The sequence below is a fragment of the Hippopotamus amphibius genome, chromosome 9 (genome assembly GCF_030028045.1).
Source record: "Hippopotamus amphibius kiboko isolate mHipAmp2 chromosome 9, mHipAmp2.hap2, whole genome shotgun sequence".
NCBI lineage: Eukaryota > Metazoa > Chordata > Mammalia > Artiodactyla > Hippopotamidae > Hippopotamus > Hippopotamus amphibius.
The window spans coordinates 112,387,115-112,409,393 of record NC_080194.1 but is presented as its reverse complement, the minus strand read 5'-3'; the positions used below and the strand labels follow the sequence as shown (position 1 = coordinate 112,409,393).

General features: G+C 53.4%; 3 protein-coding genes across 3 annotated transcripts; 1 reads left to right on the top strand and 2 right to left on the bottom strand.

Moving 5' to 3' along the window:
• Nucleotides 1–92: 92 nt before the first annotated feature.
• LOC130860710 (cytochrome c oxidase subunit 6A2, mitochondrial) lies at nucleotides 93–727 on the bottom strand. The gene is made up of 3 exons (XM_057749284.1): nucleotides 584–727; nucleotides 302–438; nucleotides 93–216 (listed from the first exon to the last, which is right to left on the bottom strand). Exons 1-3 carry the CDS (start codon nucleotides 654–656, stop codon nucleotides 133–135), a joined length of 294 nt encoding a protein of 97 aa, XP_057605267.1. The 5' UTR covers nucleotides 657–727; the 3' UTR covers nucleotides 93–132.
• Nucleotides 728–10,498: 9,771 nt separating this feature from the next.
• On the bottom strand, nucleotides 10,499–14,691 carry LOC130860709 (zinc finger protein 501-like). The gene has a single exon (XM_057749282.1). It carries the CDS (start codon nucleotides 14,151–14,153, stop codon nucleotides 12,867–12,869), a length of 1,287 nt encoding a protein of 428 aa, XP_057605265.1. The 5' UTR covers nucleotides 14,154–14,691; the 3' UTR covers nucleotides 10,499–12,866.
• Nucleotides 14,692–14,839: 148 nt separating this feature from the next.
• Nucleotides 14,840–21,540, top strand: ARMC5 (armadillo repeat containing 5). Its single transcript, XM_057749285.1, has 6 exons — nucleotides 14,840–15,335; nucleotides 17,001–17,108; nucleotides 17,210–17,996; nucleotides 19,037–19,545; nucleotides 20,214–20,346; nucleotides 20,450–21,540. The coding sequence occupies exons 1-6, from the start codon at nucleotides 14,858–14,860 to the stop codon at nucleotides 21,267–21,269; spliced, it is 2,835 nt and encodes a 944-aa protein (XP_057605268.1). The 5' UTR covers nucleotides 14,840–14,857; the 3' UTR covers nucleotides 21,270–21,540.
• Nucleotides 21,541–22,279: the final 739 nt, after the last annotated feature.

The window sequence follows — 22,279 nt, the reverse complement described above, 5'->3', positions numbered from 1 at the left end:
ACCCACTGCGCTTTGCGCATGCGCCCAGCTCCAGCCTTGGCCGCCCGTCCCGCCCCGCCCCGTGGTCCCCAGGGAGCCAGCGGGCCTACGGTTTCCACACTTTTATTGTATCTGGGGGCATCCGCCAAGGCCTCAAGGCTTTTCGTAGCCCGTGGGCAGTGGGTTCGTCCGAGGATTGTGGAAAAAAGTGTGGTTGCCGTCTCCCCAGGCGAAGGGCTGTGGAGAGAGGGAGGGGGGGCGAGGTGTCAGCCTGGGGGTCCCCCACATCCCCTCGCCCGCCCGCCCGCAGGGGCCGGAGTACCTTCGTGCGGATCCGGAGGTGATGGTAGGGGATGAACTCTGGGCGCTTTTGGTGGCCCGAGTGGAGCCAGGAGTTGAGGGTGCAGAGGGCCACGCTTGGGAGCGCCAGCCCGAAGGTCAGGAGGCGCCAGGTGCGGCCTGCAGCGGGGGAAAGGCAGGGCTGAGAGAGAGATGGGCTGGGGCCGGGGGGGCGTCGCCAAGTCCTGGAAGGCCCCAGAGGCGGGAGTGGGGCACAGATGGACAAGGTCAGAAAGCCACAGGGTCAGGCGCCGGCTGCACTCACCTCCTGTCCCTCCGTGTTCTCCCTTGGCCGCACTGGCCAAGCCCCGACTCAGGGACCTCAGAGGCAAAGCCATGTCGGTCAGAGAAGCTGGGAACAACGGCACTGTCCTTTCCTTCCCCTTTACTGAGGCCTCGGTTCCCCTCCCCTCTGTTCCCGCCAATCACCTGTTGAGTCTGTAACGTGGGTGGCTATTTTTAGGGGGTTTCTATATTTAAAATAAGGCCTGACTGGCAGGAGGTCCTTCTCTCCAAACAGCTGCTGAACTGTCCCTTTTATTTTGGTAAGGGGACATTTAAAATACAATATGCCATTCTTTTTATAGTTGCAGGGAACTATTTTGTTCAATACTCTATTCCCAGTGGCCGGCACACAGTAGGCTTTTAATAAATATTTGTAGAATGAATTAAAGTGTCCTTTTGAATCTCAGATTTTTTCAGGTGTAAACTGTATAATAATTTGTACCTTAAGTGACCTTGATGAAGTGTAAGTAAAGTAACAGAGGAATGTGTCTGTCACATAACAGGAGCTCAGTGTATGTATTAGTTACAGTTCTTTGCAAAGAGCAGAACTCGCTTTAATGAGCTTTAAAAAGATAAGTAATTGAGAATCTTAGGTAGCTTGCAGTGTCTCTGGTACCACCAGAAATAAACCATCCTGTGGGCCAGCTGTGCAGAGACCATTCACACTGCTGGACACTGAGTGCCGAAAACTTCATCAATGCTGCCCTGGAAAATGTCACCAAAATTTAATCAATAATCAATCTAAGAAAGAAACAGGGATTTCCCTCATGGACCAGTAGGTAAGACTCCGAGCTCCCAATGCAGGGGACCCAGGGATCTAGTTCCCCATACCTGGTTGGGGAACTAGATCCCACATGCATGCTGCAACTAAGAGTTCCAATGCCACAACTAAGAGTCCACGTGCCACAACTAAGAAGTCTGCATGCCCCAACTAAGGATCCCGCATGCTGCAACTAAGACCCAGAGCAGCCTAATAAATATTAAAAATAATAATAATAATAATAAAGAAATGGAAAATTTTATTGGAGCCAGCCTGAGGGTTATAACTGGGGTGACAGTCTTTCAGAAAGCTCTGAGGACTGTGCCACCCTTTAGAGTTCAAAGTACAGTTTTTGAGACAAAGGGTTATACGTCAAAGTAACATACTGACAGTTTACATACTCCAACAAAGCATGTAGTGGGCTATTGTGACCCCTTATAGGACGTAGAAGGGCTCTAGAAAACTGCAAGACAGGGTAGGGCTGATGTCTGCCTTGTCCATGGTTCTGTCCTCAGCACCAGCACAGAACCTGGCATGAAGTGGGTGTTCTAAAAAGGTGTATTTAATGAATGTTTGGACCATGTTACTTTGAATAAGATGATACAAACAACTTTTCAGAACTACAGCCCAACAGGATGCCTCCAGATTTGATCAAGAGCTGATGTACCCGCTATGAATTTAATATATAAAAGAAAAATGTTTTATGTATTGATACCTAATCTAAGTATATGAAAGAAAAATGAAGAAGGTATATTTCAAGAAGGAGCTCCATACCTGTTCCTCCTGATGGATCTAAACTGGTTCTACTTGTCTTTTTTTCAGCTTTTTGTTTTGTTTTGTTTTTAGTAACCTTGTTGAAGAGTTAGATGTTATATAGTGTTGCTAAATTATTCCCATGCCCTCATTGAGCTATAACAGAATTCTTTATACAGCTGCTTTTTCCCAGTTGGACTTTGGAATTGCTGCTGAGAAATTAGGGCCTTACTCCAAAGTTACTTGGCCTCTTTGTCCACACACAGCCCCCCCTAAAGCCTCCTCCCTACTTAACGATTATGGCTCTTGGACAAAACAAAAATGAAGGGGGTATTTTTACCTAGGAAGGTTCTAGGTGCCCCTCTCTCCACTCAGTTTTGCTGGTTTTAGCCAAACAATTCCCTGAGGATTCTCATTGCTTAGTCTCAGCTTGGAAGTTCCCACTAAGAGCTGGTACTTGGTCCATGGCCCGAGGATCGCTAGCATCCTCTGCTGCCATCGCCCTCTTGTGGCACACCTGCCCAGGTACACCTCCTGCTGAAAATTTGATGCACGCATTCTGGCAATCTGTGATAATCTCATTACTGTGATGAGGAAAAATTTGGAGTTCATAGCCTGCTCACTTTTGTTTGAAAACACTTCGCATGTAACCCCTAGCAACTCCCACGCTCTGTAATCATCTGTAACCTATGGAAATTGAGTAATCAATTAAGCCAATCAATTAATGCCAATTGTAGTGATGTGTTTTAACCTATATATGGAGAGAATTCACCCAGAACGGGGCCCAGAATTTTGGAGCGTTAGCTCGTCTGGTGCCGCTGGCTCAATAAACCTGAGTTCTCCAACCCTCTGAGCGTGGTGCTTGGTTTCTTGTGAGATCGATTCCTGCAACAACTGCAGATGTGTGGCTGAAACACACTGGACCCAAGTAAACAGCATTGTTTTTCATTGCTTTTCTCTGTTATCGCTATAGAAATGAGCATGATCTCATTGACTGGCAGGCAAAGTGACTAGAAAGACTTAGATTGGGTGTGGTCACTTTCAAGGCCACTTTGGTTAACTTTCCAGGTGTGTCCACATTGTATCTTGGGAGGACAACGAGGATAAGAGAACCTGAGTCTTCGCATAAAAAAACCTGAGCAACCGGAAGCAGCCCCTTGATTACATTACTATTTATTGAGCACCTACTGTGTCAGGCACTAGGTTAGAGTCTCTGCCCTCTTGGAGCTCAGTCTACTGGGGAGTCAGACATGTGACCAGATGTTCGCGATGGTTCTCAATGCTGCTGAGCAGTCACCACACAAAGTGTGATAGGAGAGTTTGGGAAAGCTTTCAGTGGAGCTGGGCCTCACATGATAAGTAGGACAAGTTTAGGTGACAGAAAAGGGGGAAGGGCATTCTGTGCGGCTGGAAATAAAATAAGCACAAAAGTGTGAAAGGTCATGGCCAGTAAAGCTGCAGCGGTGGGGCAAAGCCAGGCTCAGAAGCTATGCTGTCTGTGCTGAAGCATTTGAACGCTCTTCTGCAGGCCGTGTTGGGGGTGGGGTTTAGGCACAGACACTTTGAAGCTGGGGAGTAACATCACATTTAATGTTGGAGTCTGGGGTTTAAGAGAGAACTATCATTGGTGGATTATACGGATGATGGACCAGAATGCAGGGACTGGAAGCAGGGGAGGCTGATGAGTCGTTTGCAAGACAAATGATGGCAAGGACTTGCACTTATGGCAGTAGAACTGGCAACAGAGAGGAGAGGATGGAGCTGAGAAATCTTTCTGAAGCAGAACAAAAAGGATGTGATGCCTGAAGGGACCTGAGTTGGAGGTGCAGAGCTAGGGGAGAAAGGGGAATCAAGGACTTTGGGTAGGGGAGTTGCCTGGTGGTCCAGTGGTTAGGACTCCGAGCTCTCACTGCCCAGGACCTCAGTTCAATCCCTGGTTGCACAACTAAGATCCCACAAGCCGCGCGGCCAAAAAATATTTTAAAATAAAAAAAAAAAGAGAACACATGTACACATGAAAAGATATGAATAATAAGTTAAAAAAAAAAAAAAGGACTTGGGTAGCAAGCCTGGAGATGGGCTGGGTGATGCTCTGAGGCACTTCCATACTGTTTGAATTCTCATCGAACTCAACATTTATTTTATGCTAATAGCACATTGTTAGGAAAATCACCAAATAATTTTTAAAATAATTTTTATAAAACACAAGGGAAATAATTTATTAATCACTGATGTTGAGACATCACTTAATATTATGCTTGTCCATACGGAGAATGTATGGGTTTCAGTAACATACCTTTGCCTACCACCTCCCTAAATCCTTCTGTAAACTGTGAGGTTTCAGGGACAGGAGAGTGGAGAAGTTGTTCCTTTTGAATCTCAAAATGATGTTAGACCAGAGAAGCCAGACACAAAAGGATACATAATAAGTGATTACATTTATATGAAAATTTACAATAGGCAAAACTAATTTATAGGGGCAGAAAGAAGACATCAGTGGTTATCTGAGGCTGGGTAGGGGAGGGAGTGGCTGCCTGCACAGGGGGATGAAAGAACTTTGGGACTTCCCTGGTGGCACAGTGGTTAAGAATCCACCTGCCAATGCAGGGGACACGGGTTCGAGCCCTGGTCCGGGAAGATCCCACATGCCTCGAAGCAACTAAGCCTGTGAGCCACAACTACTAAGCCTGAGGGCCATAGCTAATGAAGTCTTCGAGCCTAGAGCCCATGCTCTGCAACAAGAGGAACCACCACAAAGAAAAGCCTGCGCACCACAACAAAGAGTAGCCCCACTTGCCACAACTAGGGAAAGCCCGTGTGCAGCAACGAAGACCCAATGCAGCCAATAAATAAATAAATTTATAAAAAAAAAAAAGAAAGGACTTTGAGGAGTGATGGAAATGTTCTCTATCTTGATTGTGATGGTGGTTATGCCAGTGTATATATTTATCAATAATCAGCAGACTGTACACTTTAAATGGGTGTATTTTATTAAATGTAACTTCAATAAAGCTATCAGCACAGCTATGTTGAGCTTTTTCTGAGATGTAGAGGGTGGACAGGAGTCTATCAGTGTTGACTGGGCAAATATTTTTTAAATATTTTATTAAATAAAAACTAACTAAATAAAAGATTCCGTTAAATTATAAATAAAGCAGTAATAGCTTAAAATCGCTGGCACTTACAGAGTATTTACTATGTGCCACGGGCTGTTCTAAGAGTTTCCACACATTGGTTAAACCTCATGACCACTAACCAAGAGAGGGACTATTATCCCATTTTACAGATTAATAAACTGAGGCACTGAAAGGTCTTAACCTTGCCAATGGTCATCCATATGATGTGGCAGAACCAAGACCCAAAGGGTCTGTCTCAAGAGAGCTTCCTCCTAATTTCTCTGCTATAATGCCTATCTCGTTAGGACAATTTTGAAAAAGAAACTACCTTTCCTCCATAATTCCATTGCTTCCAAGAATAATATCTTCATGTTTGCATGTTTCTTCACGTTCTTTGCCAACATGCCTACATATTTTTACCACTCTATAGTCATAGATTAGCTACTGAACAAGAGAAAACTACTCCAAGCAAAAGATGAGTCTAACTTTGCTTTCCAAAAAGAATATGTGCATTCTTTTTTTACTTGTGAACATTTTCTGGCTCATTCGTATTCTTTCATAATGATATTTTAATGGCTACATACAATTCTTTCACTTGAAGTCCCACATTTTATTCATTTCTTTTATTATTGGATTGTGTCGTTACTACAGAAAATGCTGAAATGAGCATCTTCATGCCATGCACAGAGCTTATTTTTTGAATCTCTTGTGTAGGAATCACCCTCAGGAGTGCAGCCGATGCCCCATGTAAGACAGGGCTTCATAAAGTAGAAGCTCTTCTACAAGTCTGAATGGCTGCAGTTCAACTTGCTAGTGTCTCAGACTGAGCCAAGCATGATGACCCCGGCCCATTCGTGGGCTTGGGGGCCCTAGGAAAACCACAGCAGTGCTGGCCACGCTCCTCTGAGTGAGCTGGGACAGTCAGTGCAGTCAGCGCTTGTGAAAAGTAAAAGTGCCACAGGTTGCCAAAAACTTTGATTATTGTGTTTCTTACTTGGCCTTTCTTCCAATTCCCTTATATAAAGCTATCGGATATGTTTCTTACTGTAGGGCAGAGCTTCCTTTTTTCACAGCCCGGGGCACAGAGAAAATATTAACAATGACTTGTGCAGCACACTGGGATAAAGGGTTGAGGCTGCTCCCAGCTGGTGGTGCCTGAGCCAGTGCTTCTGGCCATCCCAAGCCCCACCGGTCCGCCCTTGGGGTTAAAGCAGTGGTCTCAACCCTGGCTGAGCACTAGAATTACACAGATGCTTTACAAAATTCTTTTGCCTAGGCTGCATCCCGGAATAGTAACACTAACGTACAGCCAAAGTTGGGAACCTCTGAACTAAAGGGACATTTGGGCTTATCCTCGGTAACCTCCGCAGCTCTTCCTTCTTTCACTGCAGTGCTTCCCTTCTGAGCAGTGGGTCCAGAGTAGCAATAGACTAAGATCAAGGTCATGAATTCAGACATGTGCAGCTCTCAGTAGCTGGACTCAGTGTCACACGATGATAAATTTAACTTCACCAAACCATCTAAGACTAAATGACTGCGTCTGGGCGGGGGGTACACAGTGGCGTAGTGGAAAGCTGAGAAAGCTGGATCTGAGGGAAGGCGGGTGTTTACGCCAGTGTGTGGGGTGGGGTGGATGAAGGCAGAGTGCAGTGGACACCTTGGGAACAGGAGTAGAGGCCCGGATTCTAAGGAGGGACTGCGGTTGCTTGAGGGAATACTGGGAGATGAGCTAATGGAATAAGTGGACTCCAGGAAGAGCATGGAGGATGGAAAGCTGAAAAGGGCAGTGAAGGTGCTCGTGCCGCCCCTTCTACCCCTGATAACACCCATGTGCTTTCGGGGATCACGGGGCGCCGCATCGAAGGGGCTCGGCGGAGGCGTGTGTTCAGAAAAGCCCCCTGCTCCAGGCGGAGGCGGCGGGCCCGGCTGCTGCCCATCGACAGCTCTTACCCGCTGAGACCGCGCACCCGCGTGTCTCCTGCATGACACCCTCGGGGGTGCAGCCCAGCCGGGGCCCGTCTCCCCCACTCTCCGGAGAGCGCCAAACCCCAGCTCGGGGAAGGCCACCCGCAGCGTTGCAGAGGGCCTAGCCTTGAGAGGGCGGGCTCCCCGAGGGAAGACCGCGCCGGGCTCCGCTGGGAGGGAGACGCAGCCAAAGCTCTTCGGCCGGCAGCCTCCGCGGGGCCTGCTGGGAAATGTAGTCCCCGCAAAGGGCCTTGGGAGCGGGAGGAACACTGACCCCCCACACCCGAGGCCCCCGAGACCCGGATGCAAAGGGTCTGGAGCATCCTTACTCAGCCTCCGGCAGGGGGCGCTCCACCCCCGGCCGCCCGGCTTGCTTCTCGCCTCTCAAAACCCCGCCCCACCAGTCCCCCGGCCTTCCCAAGAAGGGCCGAAAGGATCAGAGCAGCGAGCACGCCACAGAGAGCCGCGGAGGAACCGCATCCCAGTCCCTAACTAGAATGTGAGAAGAAAGAGCGGGCTGGGGCGCCTGGGCGAACGAGCCCTGGCCGAGGTGACCTGGCTAAATGTGGTGCGGTGGCACCTAAAACCTCTCGCTTGAGGAAGGACCGCTAGTGAAGCTCTGGCCTCTGGCAGAGAATTTAAGGGGGCGCCTCCCAAACTCAGTAATCAAGAGAATTACTTTGCAATGCGATATTTCAAAAAATCAAAGTGAATGCAAAAAATTAATGGTGAACAAAATGTCAAAATATAAAAAATTTAAAGACAAGCATCAACCCTGTACTTTCTCCACCCTGCCTCACTCACCTCGCCCTAATCATGGCCCTGGTTCCAATAAAACAATTTACAAAAGTAGGGAGCTGACAAAGGTGGTAGATTTCTGATTTAAACACATATATGCGCATAGACTTACTTATCTTGATTGCCAGTATTTTCGTGTTCCCTTAACTTTTGTGCTAGAGGCTACTGCCTCACTCATCTAACCCTAGTGCCCCTTTGCCAAGTCCCCTCAGCTTTGGGAGCCACATACCTGCCCTGGACTACACCTGGAAAGGACCCTGAGTTTGGTCTAAGTTCAGCCCCTAGCTGCCTGAGTGACTTTGGGCCAGTCACGCTCCACCTCGGCCTCAGTTGACACCGTCCCCCGGGGGGGCTGTGTCTTCCCAGAGGGGGCACTTTTTTCTTCATGTGGTGTCATATAACCTAGAGGAGACTTGGATCATAGCTGCAAACCTGGTATTAGGAAGCTGCTTCATAGCCTCTAACCTGCCTCTTGACACCCACAAGGCTGAAGATTAGACACTGCAACACTACTGCAGAAAACCCCCATGCCTCCTCTACCTTACTGGTCATCAGAAAGTAGCAGCAAGAAAGTGGCCCATTTCACTCCCCCCTTCTAAATCACATGCAAGGACATTGCAAGAACCTAATATAAGAGGAGCTAAGGAAATGTAGTGTTTAGTTTTCCAACATCTACAGTCCAGAGAGTCTCTTTAGAAGGACGTGAGAATAGATTCTGGGTGTCGAATGACATCACAAACTACGGGAAAGCCAAGTTTTAATGCAAGTATAAACCCATGCTGGCAAACATGCACCCTACACAGAGCAGACTCACAGACGCATTGATGGGTAGCTCTGCAAGGGGCCCTGAAGACCGTCTCCTCCTAACTGCTCATTTTACAGTTGAAGAAACTGAGGCCCAGAGAAAGGAAATGATTGCGGGGTGAGGGTGGTCAGAGAGTAGTATAAAGAGGCCGGCATGGATGAGCTGGAAGAAAAATCTGCAGAAAACTTCTTGGTGCCCAAAGAGTTTCTACCTTTACAAAGACTGTACTGAGGTTTGAATGCCTGGAGCCTAATTCCCATCCAGGAGGACGCGGGCCATTAAGAGATGTAAGCATTTTCCCAGGTCATGAAAAACAAAGAAATTGTCCTAAAATACTAAAGAATTCTTCTAGATTAAGAGAGACTAAAGAACCATGAAAACTAAATGCAATATGTGTATCTAGTTAGGATGATATCCTGGATCATAGTTTTTTTTCTTACACTATAAAGGCTATCAGTGAAATAACTGGTGAAACTGTAATAAGGTCTGTTCATTAGATGACAGTACTGGATCATTGATAATTTCCTGATTTTGATAGTTTCCTTGTTTTTAGAAAATACACATTATTTAGGAAGAGAGGGAGAGGGGGAGAGAGGGAGAGAGGGGGAGAGAGAGAGAGAGAAGCATTTTGAACTGGGAGGAAATAAGAACAGAAGAAAAGAAGAAATAAGAACAGAAAGGGATCCTGAATCCCAGGGAAGAGAAGCTGCGAACCACCCAGGCAGTAACCAGACCTTCCTCAAGACGCTCTGCACCTGGCCCGTGTGGGATGCTGGGGACTCAACAGGGACCATGCAGAGTCCCTGTCCTCCTGGACTACGTCTAGGGGAGGGAGGGAGGGACTTTGGCTTGGGGTGGGGGGAGGGGCTGTTCTGGCATCCCCAGTGCACCTCCTGAAGCACCTGCCAGCCATTGTTGAGCTTCTGAGTGGGCGGGACTCCAGCTGCCAGCCCGTAGCCACACCCAGGGCACAGCACCAGCCTCTGCACCGCCCACCAGGCTCAGAGGAGCAACCGGGGTCCCAGGACTGGGTGAGATCAGAGACAGAACTGGATGGAGTCCAAGCTCATACCCAGAACTCAGCAGCAGCAGGGTCAGCCCAGGGAGGGCGATATTACTGACCCCCTCCCTGCGAGCCCACCAGGGCCTCAGCGTTTACAGAGCGCCTCCACATTTGCTTGCCCCCCAAAACAGCCCTGCGAGGGGTGTGTGCCAGGATTGTCTCCCAGAGGCTCACAGGGCTCCATACTCTGCCCCCTGACCAAGGCACACGGGAGCTGGCCTTGCCTCGCTGAACCTGTAAGCTCTGCCCCTGCTCCCTGGCAGATGCCTAAAGGAGCTTCAATATTAGAGGGTGATATCCGGGGTTGGGGAGGCAGGGGATTCAGGGAAGGAGGGCAGGTCTGTCCCCTGGGGTGGGGCTGGGGGAGGAAAATGGATGCTGGGGGGCTGGAGGGGGTGAAGGAAAACAGAGACTGCCTCCACTGCATGGGAGGGTCTTTCTCACCCATTAGAGTGTAGGGTGGGGATGGTCACCCGCAAATGCCTTCCTGTAGCGGTTAGGCAAGTAATACAAATGAAACACGCTGAGTCAGGGATCCAGCAGGGAGCAGCGGGTCTGTGTGGCGGGCAGCCACTACTCAGCCCTGTCAACAAGCTGTTGCTGGAATGATCCAGTGTGGCCGACTTTTCTGATCCTCTCCGCAAAACACCAAACCAGAAATCTAGATTGTGATGTGAAATCTCCTGATTTAAATGTTGGCTCATGGGAATTCCCTGGCGGTCCAGTGGTTAGGACTTCACACTGCTGAGGGTTCAGGTTCAATCCCTGGTCAGGGAACTAAGATCTCAGGAGCCACTCAGCCCAAAAAAATAATAATAATAAAAAAGTTAGTTAGCTCAATAGTTCACACACACACACACACACACACACACACACACACACACACACACACACACACACACACAGTGAAGGCCAAAACAAACGTTTGCCGTCTCTGGCCTCAGCACTGGTCACGTGCTTGGGCAGTGAGGCTGCCTCTCCTCCCAGCCCAGGGCACAGGGAAGGCCAGATAAACCCCTGTTGGATTAAGCCCATCCTTCTGTTTCCAAGGACTGGCCTGCCTCCCTGCTCCGGGTGGACCTATTTCTACAATTGAGAGGAGATGGGGTGCGGGGCTACTTACCTTAATGTGAGAAATTAGCTTCCAGTTGACTGAAAGGGATTTTGCAAACAAATCCTCCTCCCATGCCCACTGCTGCCATGTACCTAATGTCCATCTGCAGCTACAATTTTGCAGAGAATGCAATCCAGCTTTGAGGAAGCTGAGGCCCCAAGGTCACTAGTAAGAGTATAAACAGGACCTGATTATAACAACCACTTATTGAGTGCCTACTATGGATGCGCCTGACTCAGGCCTTCAGCTCAGACCCTGGCTTGTGCTCTCTGAGATGCCGTTGGTGGGGAACATGCCAGAACCTTTCCCTTCATCACAGGCCCAGCTTGAGGAGACAGTGGCATCCATTAGATGTCACCTTCGTGAAGACTCTTAGACTTGCTCTAGGTGACGTCCTCTCTCCAGTGCCAGCATCAGGCATGAGTCCATCTCCTTCACGACACCAAACTACCCTGGGACTGGGGCTGTCTTGCTCATTTCTGTAACCTCCGGGAGAAGCTAGTAAGTGTGCTGGTGTGATGCCTGTGGACCGACCCCACCAGTGACAGGGCGCTAGGCTTGAGGAAAAGTGGGGAGCCGAGGTTTGCCAAGACCCTTCCTTGACCCAGGTGTTTCAGGTGGGTGATCCCATGGAACGCTCACCACAATCCTGGGAGGTAACCATCATCATCCCTGTTTTACAGATGAAGAAACTGAAGCTCAGAAGCGGCAGACAGTCCAAGGTCACACAGTTATGAAGAGAGAAGCCTGGACACTCTGTGCTAGAAGCCGAGAGAGGGGTTACCTCACATTCCTTCCCTTTGGCCCCTGTTCTCTGTGGGTACAGTTCTAGATGCATCAAGCCTGAGAAGAGGCAAGGTTTGGGGACAGGGCACCAGATGCATGAGGCTCACGGTCCCATGGGGTGAGCATTAGGCCTCCCCCAACCTCAAAAGGGATACATTCTGTGCCTCTCCCAGGAACACAGCCAGCTATGGGGAGGAGAGCAGGGCCTCACCGCTTAGACTCTGCTCTGGGCACACACTGTGCAGTGCTTCGGAAAGCCTCCCTCTGGCTCTCATATAGTGTTAAGTTTTACCAATAGACAAATATTTGTTTATGTAGGCAGCCTGCCCCAGTGCCCAGGCAAAAGGGCCATGTCCAGCCCCCAGTGTCTGGGCACAAGTGAATCATCACCATTTTCTCCTCTGTTGAGGGATCAGAGGAAGAGCCTGGGGAACCTGCAAGGGACGAGACTAAAGAAGAGGAAGGGGCAGACGACCAACTTCGGGCCTTTTGCCCCTGCCTAGAAATGCCACCGGGCATCCCCTGAACTCAACAGACAGGCCTCCTGGTCCTTTGCCCTGGCCCTGGGCCCCACCAGCGTCACCCTGTAAAGACAGTTCTCTTTCAAAGGGGTCATACACCCCATAGCTCACCTAATGGTCCCAAATTCAAACTCTCTGATCCTTGTGCTAGAACACAGCCTTCCTCATGGTCCCCTCTGGAGATCAGGACCTCCCCGACCCTTCCTCCTCCACTGCCTTCCTCAGGGGGGGCTTGCCTGGCGCCGATCCCCACTCCTCTGTGTGATCAGCCCCATCACTCCCTAGGTCTGTGAAGGGCTCTGGTCAGCAGCTGCCGACGGTGTTCTGCATCTTAAAGCAGCTGGGCCAGCTCTCGCCATCCCCAAACTCTCCCTCCAGCTGGAATCCCGTCTCCAGGGACTCACAGAACAGGCCTAAGCCCACTTTTCTGTTCCGACTCCTCCAGCCTGGGGTTCCCTGATTCAGCCCACAGATCGCCAGCCCTGAAGGAGCAGAAGCGAGGTTTGCTGAGAAATGCTGCTCCCCTCAGGGTCCTTGAGGACTGGACCAAAGTCAGAGCTGAAGTCTGGGCTGCAACTTAAGTCAGGGATACCGGCAGGGGCTGCCACCCTGGTGCGTCCGCTGGTGCTGGCCCAGGTTGGAGCTGCGGGCAAAGGCCTTGCCACACTGCAGGCAGACGTAGGGCTCCTCCCCGCTGTGCGCCACCTGGTGGACGAGCAGGTGAGAGCGCTGGCGGAAGCTCTGGCCACACTCGCCGCAAGTGTAAGGCTTCTGGCCCGTGTGAGTGTGCTGGTGCCGCAGCAGATTGGAACTGTCTACAAAACTCTTGCTGCAGCTGGGGTACTTATAGGGCTTCTCGCCTGTGTGCGAGAGCTGGTGTTTAAGGAGCTTGGAGCTGTGGGAGAAGGTTTTGCCGCATTCTGGGCAGGCATAGAGTCGTTCACCCATGTGAACGCGCTGGTGCTCGGTGAACTGGGTGCGCTCACTGAAACCACGGCCACACTCGGGACACTTGAAGGGCCGCTCTCCACTGTGGGCGCGCTGGTGCCGTAGGCAGTCGGAGCTGTTGGTGAAGTTCTTGCCACACTCACAGCAACTGTAGGGCTTCTCACCCGTGTGTGAGCGCTGGTGCTGCGCCAGGTTGGAGCTCAGGCTGAGGCGCTTGCCGCAGTCCCCGCAGCGGTAGGGCTTCTCGCCCGTGTGCGTGCGCTGGTGCTGGATCAGGTTGGAGCTAACGCTGAAAGTCTTACCACACTCAGCGCAGGTGTAAGGCTTCTCACCCGTGTGCACCCGCTGGTGTTTAACCAGGTCGGAGCTGAGGCCAAAAGCCTCCCCGCACTCCAGACACTTGTGGGGCCGGAGGCCTGAGTGGGAGCGACGGTGTTGGATGAGGTTGGAGCTCAGACTGAAGCAACGGCCACACTCAGGACAGGGATACGGTTTCTCACCAGTGTGTACCCGGTGGTGCTTAATCAGATCTGAGCCCCGTCGGAAGCTTTTGCTACACGCCGGACAGCAGTAGGGCTTGTCACCCCCGTGCCTGCTTTGGTGGTGAATGAGGTCAGGGAGGTAGGCTGCGGTCAGTCCACACTCCTGGCACTCAAAGGCTCTGTGGACTGCAGGAGAGTTGGTCTTGGCAGGGGCTTCTTCCTCTCCAGGGCTAGAGACTGACGTACGTAGGTACCGCAGGCCCAGCATCATTTCCCGGGCGGCTGGCTGCCCCGGCCACACCAGGAACGGCCGCTTGGGTGGAACAACTCCCCAATCGAAGGCGGACCTCGGGACTCCCTGGGATCCCGAAGACCGGTTCCGCCGCTGCTCTGCCCCATCGGAGTCCTCCCTTGCCGTTTCTGCAGCCACTGACTCCATAGCGGTAAGAGCGTCCCGTTTCCTAGATACCAACCACTCAGCTCACAAGCACAACCAGAGCTGGAGACACTCGGAACCCAGGGATCCAGCACAGGAAACGGAAATGTCCACCGGCCCGTGCCGTTCTAGGAAGTGGCAGCGAACGGTCTCGGTAGGTTTAACCCTCTCATTCACCTGGCGGAGCAAGTGCTCCCATCTGCAGCCGCTGTCAGGAAGCTGACACTTTCCCCTGGGCGGCAGCGCGGACTTCAGTGCCCCGGCCACCGCTGGGGGACGGGGAAGCGAGCCTGAAGGAAAAGGCTGTCGCTGCCAAGGACACCTAGAGCAGCACTGTACTGAGACTCCATGGTCGGAGGTCTGGGTTCTCCAGAGGCACCTGCCCACCCGAGACCCTTGAGAGAGTTTCCCAACCACCCTCACCTAGGCGTGTTAAGCTTGGCGCGGACTACACATCCCAGCATGCGCCGCAAGCGCCTCTGCGGCTTGCACAATGGTTAGAGAACCACCGCTCTCAACGCGCTTTCTGCAACCATGCAAGTCAGAGCACCGGAATCAGGAACTACAACGCCCGACTTGCACAAAAACTGCTGCGGCGCTACCTAAAAAGCGTCAGAGAGGAGGTGCCTGGCCACGCCCCTCTTTTCCAGTTCCGCTCCCTTGGAAGAGCTGCGAGGAGAGGGGCGGAGCCTTAGGCCTGAGCCAAGATGGCGGCTGCGAAGCCAGCCCCCACGGACTCGCTCTCGTTCTGCCTCGCGCAGCTCTCGGCGGCGGCCGGGGAGGGTCTAGGTGGGGGAAAGGACACAGCTACCAACGAGACACCCTTGGGCCGTGCGCTCTTAGCCCTCCGTACGCGCCACGTCAAGGCAGCAGGGGGAATCGAGCGCTTCCGGGCACGCGGCGGGCTCCGCCCCCTTCTCGCGCTGCTACGGCGAGCGGCTGCGGCGGGTCCCGCCCCGTCCCAGGCTGGCCCAGGCTCCGCCCCCTCGTCGGTGGTGTCAGCGGCTTCTTCTGGCCCCGCCCCCTCGCCGGGCCCCGCCCCGTCTGCTGCGTCGTCTTCGACGCCCTCGCCACCAGCGCGCCTGCGCAAGACGCTGGACTTGGCGCTCAGCATCCTAGCCAACTGCTGTACGGAAGGGGCGTGCCGTGCTGAAGTGCGCAGACTCGGAGGCATTCTCCCTTTGGGTAAGTGCTCCGCCCTCATTTCCTAGAGGGATTATACTCGCAGCTCCATCTGTGTCTGGGCCTGGGCGGAGTCTTGAGTTCTTTGTGTTGTATCCTGGAGGATTGTGCTTTATGACGGCGCAGCGCCCCCAGCTCACAGGATGTTATGAGCCGTGACGTCACTGCTCTCTGTGAATTATACCCTACCTCACCTAGATCAGATAATTACAGCTGATTACCTGGGTATTGGCTGTGGAGCATCTCTTTCGCATCTGGGCTGCTGGAGGCCAAAGGGTTATTTGTTGACTCTTTCAAACGATTCTTACTTTCCATTTATGTTTACAGCACGCACTCAGTGCCTACTGTGTCTAGCCTTGTGCGAGGCTCTGAAATCCCGCTTGATTAGCTGGAGGTCAGAAAGTGTAGTGGTTCAGAAAGTGGGCTCTGCACTCAGCTAGACTCATCCGAGGCTAGGATTGTAAAATGGGGTAATAATAGCTACCTCGAAAAATCGGAATAGGGAGAAAATGAAATACAGAGATAGAATGCAGATACTCTAAGCATGGACTGGGTACTTCCAGTTATTAAAAACTAGCACAATAAAAACAAATCCTAGGAATTTCCTGGCGGTCCAGTGGTTAGGACTTGGCACTTTCACTGCCAGGGCCCGCGGTTGGATCCCTGGTGGGGGAGCTAAGATCCTGCAAGCCTCCTGGCACTGCCACAAAACAAACAAACAAATCCTAAGCCAATATTTTCTGTTTTTATATAAATGGAGTGTAACCTTTAAAATTTGTGAATCACTGTAGTGTATACCTGTAACTTATATAATATTGTACATTAACTATACTTCAATTTTTTGAAAAAGTATAAATCATAACAAAAGATAGCAAACTTTTGTTTACTATCTAAATTGGCGCCTTCTAGTGGCAACGTTGTGAACACAGTTTACACTTCATTGCCTGCCAGCTATGAAATGATGAGTATTTTGACGGAACCTTAATTTTTGTGATAAAATAAAACATTAATATATTTTAAATTTGCATAAATGTATCTGGACCATAATGTATCTGACAGGAGGCCTGGCACGTTCATAAGTCCTCAATAAATATAAGTTTTGCTGTTAGGCTGTAACCCCCATTATTCATTCACTGTTCTGTATTTTAAATACCTCCAGAATCCATCCACTTCTTTACCTTCTTCCATCATGTGCCCAGAGACTGTGTTGGGCTGTGCCGGTAGCTGATTTGGGTCAAGCCATCTTCTCCCTATTGCGACAGCCTCCATGTTGCTCCCCCTGCCGTATTCTTTTTCCCTGTAATCCATCCTCTCTGTGGCTGCCAAGTTATATCATGTCACTTCCATTCTTAAAACCCTGTGTGGCTCCCAGTGCCCTCACATTCAAGTCCTGATCACTTGGCCTGATCAAGGCCCTTCATGAGGTTGTAGCATGAACACTAGGTCTCACCTCTGGGCCTTTGCAAAGGTTACTTCCAAACCTGAAATGCCCTGTGACACTCCCATCCACCATCCTTCTAGCAAATACCTCCTTATCTAACCTTCCAGATCCCGCAAGTGTTAGGCCTATTCTGGAGGCCTTCCCTGACTCTCAGGCCACATTCTTAAGGTGATTAATGAGAGAGACAAGAAGGGGTAGAACCCTCAAGAGGCCAAACTCTCTTGCAGTGACTATTCTTCAGTGTGTGAAGACAGACAGCATCCAGAATCGAACAGCCCGTGCTCTGGGGAACTTAGCCCTGGAACCTGAGAGCTGTGGGGACATCCACTCTGCTGGTGAGAAGCCTCTGAGGGTGAAGCCACTGAGCGCTTGGGGGTGGGAGAAGGGCTTGGGTGTCTGTCCTTGCTCACCTCCTGTCTTCTCCTTCCCTCTCCAGGTGCTGTTCCCCTGCTCGTGGAGAGCCTGACAGCCTGCCAGGATTCGCAGTGCCGCCAGAGTGTGGTTCGTGCCCTCCGTAACCTGGCGGACTCACCCCAGCACCGCCTGGCCCTGGCACAGCAGGGAGCAGTGCGCCCACTGGCTGAGCTTCTGGCTGCTGCCCCAGACCCTGCGCTGACCTTGGCCTTAGTCCGTGCCCTTCTGGAGCTGAGTCGAGGCTGCTCCCGGGCCTGTGCTGAACAGCTAAGTCTGGGTGGGGGACTAGGCCCCCTGGTCAGCCTGGCCTCCGACCCCAAGAGAGCAGTGCGTGAGGCGACCATCCTGATCCTTGCCAATCTGTGTGCCCAGGGCCTGGTACGGCCTGCACTGGGCAATGCTGGTGGTGTGGAGGTACTGCTAGGTGAACTCCGGCGGCGCCGGGGGCCCAACGGGGCTAGCCCAGCCTCCCAGCAGCCCCTGGTGCGGGCCGTGTGTCTGCTGTGCCGGGAGGCTATCAACCGGGCCCGGCTGCGGGATGCTGGTGGTTTGGAGCTGCTGATGGGCCTGCTGCGGGACCCTCGAGCCAGTGCCTGGCACCCTCGTGTGGTGGCCGCCCTCGTGGGCTTCCTCTATGATACCGGGGCCCTGGGCCGGCTGCAGGCTCTGGGACTTGTACCTCTTCTGGCTGGCCAACTATGTGGTGAGGCTGGTGATGAGGAAGAAGAGGGAAGAGAAGCTGCTTCCTGGGACTTCCCTGAGGAGAGAACCCCTGAGCGAGCAGAGGCCGGAAGCTTCCGAAGCCTCAGGTGAGTTCCCGCCTGATGCTGTGGTGTAGGGCTTCTTCACTACCTTCACTCACCCCCCATTCTGTCTCAGTAAGACTTTTACTGACTCAGATTCCTAATTCCTTGTTCTCACTGAACATGACCACTTTCCAATCCCCATTAAACACACCTCTTCTCCCTTGGGGCCACCTTTGACCTTGGCTCCACCCCAGCACCCCTGAACTTTGGGGCCCAGACAGGTTCCCTGGAAGGTAGTACATGCACTAGTTCTAATAATATGTTCTGGCATCTAAGTTCTTATTCTGGTACCACCACCTAGAAGCTGAGTCATCTCAGGAAAGTTAATTAACTTCTCTGAGTATCGATTCCTTGTTAGTGGAACGGAGGATAATAATACATACCTACCCCATAGAGTTGTTGTAAAGATCAAATGAGGTCACTTTACACCTTACCTGGCCCTAAGCAGCGCTCAGTAAACATCAGCCTTCTGTGAACACCTGACCTCATCTCCCACTGCTTTCTTGGTGTCCACTGTACTCTTACACATTGGCCTTCTAGTTAGTTTTTGAATCTGACAGGTTAAGTGCCACCTCAGGGCCTCTTCGGTTACTGTTCCCTTGCCTAGGGCACTCTTCCTCCAGGATGCCTTGATGAGATCTTCCCTTCATCAGCACCCAGTTTTAAAATGTCAGCTCTCCCCTCCTCGGGCTCTTTTCTATCCCCTTGTACTTTGCTCCATATATGTCACCTCACACAACACTAACTCCACACTCACATACCTTGTGGTTTCCTTATTTTCCCCTCACTAGAATATAGGCTTTAGGCGGAAAGGACTTTTTGCACATTGGTTCTCCCCAGCACCTGAAAGGGGGCTTAGCACCCAATAGGCATCAGTAATTGCTGAATGAGCCGGATTTTGCCCCCACCTCCCTTTTTCCCCTGTCCCGGCCTCAGGCCCACCTTTTCTCCTGGCCTTAGCCACCTTCTTTTGCACAACCGATCTTTTGGCCCTGCTCCCTCCCCTGGGCTCTGGGTTCCATCCCCTCTTTCTTCCTCCGCAGGTCCTGGCTGATCTCTGAAGGCTACGCTTCAGGCCTGGGAGACATCTCTGCTGACTGGTCCCCGGAGCGCTGTCCACCACCGGCAGAGCCGGCTAATAGGGCCAGCCCCTCCCCGGGGCCGACCTCGCTGCGGACGCCCCGCGCCCTGCGCCCGCCCGGCCGCAGCCCCGTCGCCGCCGAGGAGCCCTGGGGCCGCGAGGGGCCAGCGCTGCTGCTGCTGTCGCGCTTCTCCCAGGCTCCCGATCCCAGCGGGGCGCTGGTGACCGGCCCGGCCCTGTGCGGCCTGCTGGCCTGCGTGACGGGCGCGCCGGGTCCGCCGAGCCCCCGCGTGCTGCGCATCCTGGCGCGGCTCACCTGCAACCCCGCCTGCCTGGAGGCCTTCGTGCGCAGCTACGGGGCGGCGCTGCTGCGCGCCTGGCTCGTGCTCGGAGTCGCCCCCGACGACTGGCCCGCGCTGCGCACCCGGCCAGCTCGGCGCAGCCAGCACCAGCACCAGCACCGGGAGCTGGGTGGGTCCGCGCGCGCCTCCCTGCCCACGTGCGAGGCCCCGCCCCCTGCCTTCCCTGCGCCCCGCCGCTCACCCACCTGCTTTCTCACTGCCCTTCTCTGCCTACCACCCACCCTACGAACAAGCTCAGCCACTAGATGGTGGCTGGGAGGGACTCCCTTCTGCTCCGTCGTCCCCACATGCAGTTATTCAGCCTCTGCTCTAGCCTTGGGGCCCAGAGACCCCAGCACCAGGCTTGGCCCAGACAGCTTAGAATTGTGCCTGTGTGCATCTCCTTCCCCAGCGTCTTCTTGGCTCAGCATTGGCCTGACTCCAGCACTGTCCTTGACTACCAGTGGGCACGCTGGTGGTGAACCCAGGCTCAGGCACCAGGTCCTTCCAGGCCCCGCCACCCCTTCCAACCCTGCCAGGGACTGCCCGGTCTTCTGTGCCCTGTTTCAGTCCTTGAGGGCCCAGACTCACTCCCTGACCATCTCACTCCCTGTTCTTGCCCTTGACCTCCAGTTTCTAGTGTCCAGACCCCATCCCTTCAGGGCCTGCAGTCATCCTCCTCTTCCTTGCCCTGAGGTGGTTCTCTCCTTCCTTTGGGGGACCCAGAGGCCTGCCTTGCCCATCCCACCCCAGTCTTGGACACCAGCTCCAACCTGACGTGCTGTGCCCACCCCTCAGGTGAGATGCTGCTGCAGAACCTGACCGTGCAGGCCGAATCGCCGTTTGGAGTGGGTGCCCTCACTCACCTGCTGCTCTCTGGGAGCCCTGAGGACCGGGTGGCCTGCGCACTGACCCTGCCCTTCATCTGTCGGTGAGGGAGATGTGGGTGCCTCGCGGGGGTGGGGGGAGCAAGGTTGCTGTTCCCCAGCCCCACCCTTTTCCACCTTCTGAAAGATTCTCTCTTCTCCCTGAAGGAAGCCCTCCCTGTGGCGCCGGCTACTTCTGGACCAGGGTGGCCTCCGTCTCCTCCTCTCGGCACTCACTCGGCCAGCTCCGCACCCGCTCTTCCTCTTCTTTGCTGCGGACTCCCTTTCCTGCCTCCAAGGCCTGGTGTCTCCCTCTGTGAGCCCAGCCCTCCTACCTGCAATCCCCTTGGACCTAGACCCGCCCTCCCCTTGCCTCTATGAACCTCTGCTGGGCCCAGCCCCCATCCCAGCCCCTGACCTCCACTTCCTGCTGGACTCAGGCCTCCGGCTCCCTGCCCAGCGAGCCGCCTCAGCCACTGCCTCCCCCTTTTTTCGGGCCCTGCTAGCTGGCAGCTTTGCCGAAGCCCATATGGACCTAGTGCCACTTCGAGGCCTGTCACCCAGCGCGGCCTGGCCTATCCTGCACCACTTGCATGGCTGCCGGGGCTGTGGGGCTGCCCTGGGGCCTGTTCCTCCACCAGGCCAGCCCCTGCTGGGCTCAGAGGCCGAGGAAGCCTTGGAAGCTGCTGGCCGTTTCCTGCTGCCTGGGCTGGAGGAGGAGCTGGAAGACGCTGTGGGCCGCATCCATCTGGGACCCCAGGGAGGCCCAGAGTCCGTGGGTGAGGTGTTCCGCCTGGGCCGGCCCCGGCTGGCTGCCCACTGCGCTCGCTGGACCCTGGGGCCGGGGCAGTGCCCACGGAAGCGGGCCCTGGCCCTGGTAGGGCTTGTGGAGGCAGCAGGCGAGGAGGCAGGGCCCCTAACTGAGGCTTTACTGGCTGTGGTGATGGGGGTAGAATTGGGGGCCAGGGGTCCCAGCCTAGACTGTTGATGTCCCCTGAGAGGAGACCCGAGGATGCGTTGGCTATGATGTCCCCTGAGAAGAGACCCGAGGATGCGTTCTCCCTCAGAGTGGCACAGGAGGAGGCTGAGCAAGGACCCATGAGGGGATGGACCAAGACCCCTGGGTGATGGTCTGAAGACTCAGGAGTGAGAAGCCAAGGCCAGGGCCTGCGCATGGGGCCCACAAGATGGAGAACAGCCCAGGGCCCCAGGTACTTGGCCTGGCCCAGCTTTCTGGAGGTGGAATTAAAAACTTTGGAGTTGGCTACCCCTGTTGTGTGGTGTCTCTGCTTACTTTCTGTGGTAGTACCCCCACCCCTTCACCCATCCAGCAGGGTCCTGTCCAGGTCTCTGTGTCTCAATACAGGCCACCCTTGGCGTGTAGGAGTATAATAAGTAATTATGTGCTGGTTCCTGGAGTCCTAGGATATGGTGGCGTTCCCAGGCTGCTTCTCAGGATGTGGTTTCGGGCCCCAGGGGAAGCCTGCTTCCTGCCCAGGCTACTTCATTGCTCAGACAGCCACCCAGCTGGACACAGACCTCGATCAGGGCTAAGCGGGGTGTGCGGAGGGGATGTGAGTGTGGGGGTGTACGTCCAAGACCTTGGCATTATCGTTTCTTCAGTTCCCTTGACCCATTGTGGGCCTTTAGTCTCTGGGTCCATTTTCATCTCTTAGGCCAAGTGCCCTGCTCTTCTGAGGGAAGACCTACTGTGTTCTTCAAGCCTCTGAAGCCCTTAGTCATGCCCAGAGGGGGCTGTAGCCCTAGGCTGGCATTCAGGTGAGGAAAGGGCTCGCATGGCTTTGGTCGCCTAGGCAGGGTCTCCATAACCTGGCTTCCAGATCACTGGCCACTTAGGTGGCAGCCTGACTTTGAGGACAGTGTCTGGACCGGGCCTGTCTGCTGTCTGCTAGCTTCTGGGGAGCCAAAGTTGCCACTTGCCAGCCCTGTGCCTCTGGGAGTGTTCAGGTCTCTGCTGTTCTCAAACTGTGCTTTAGA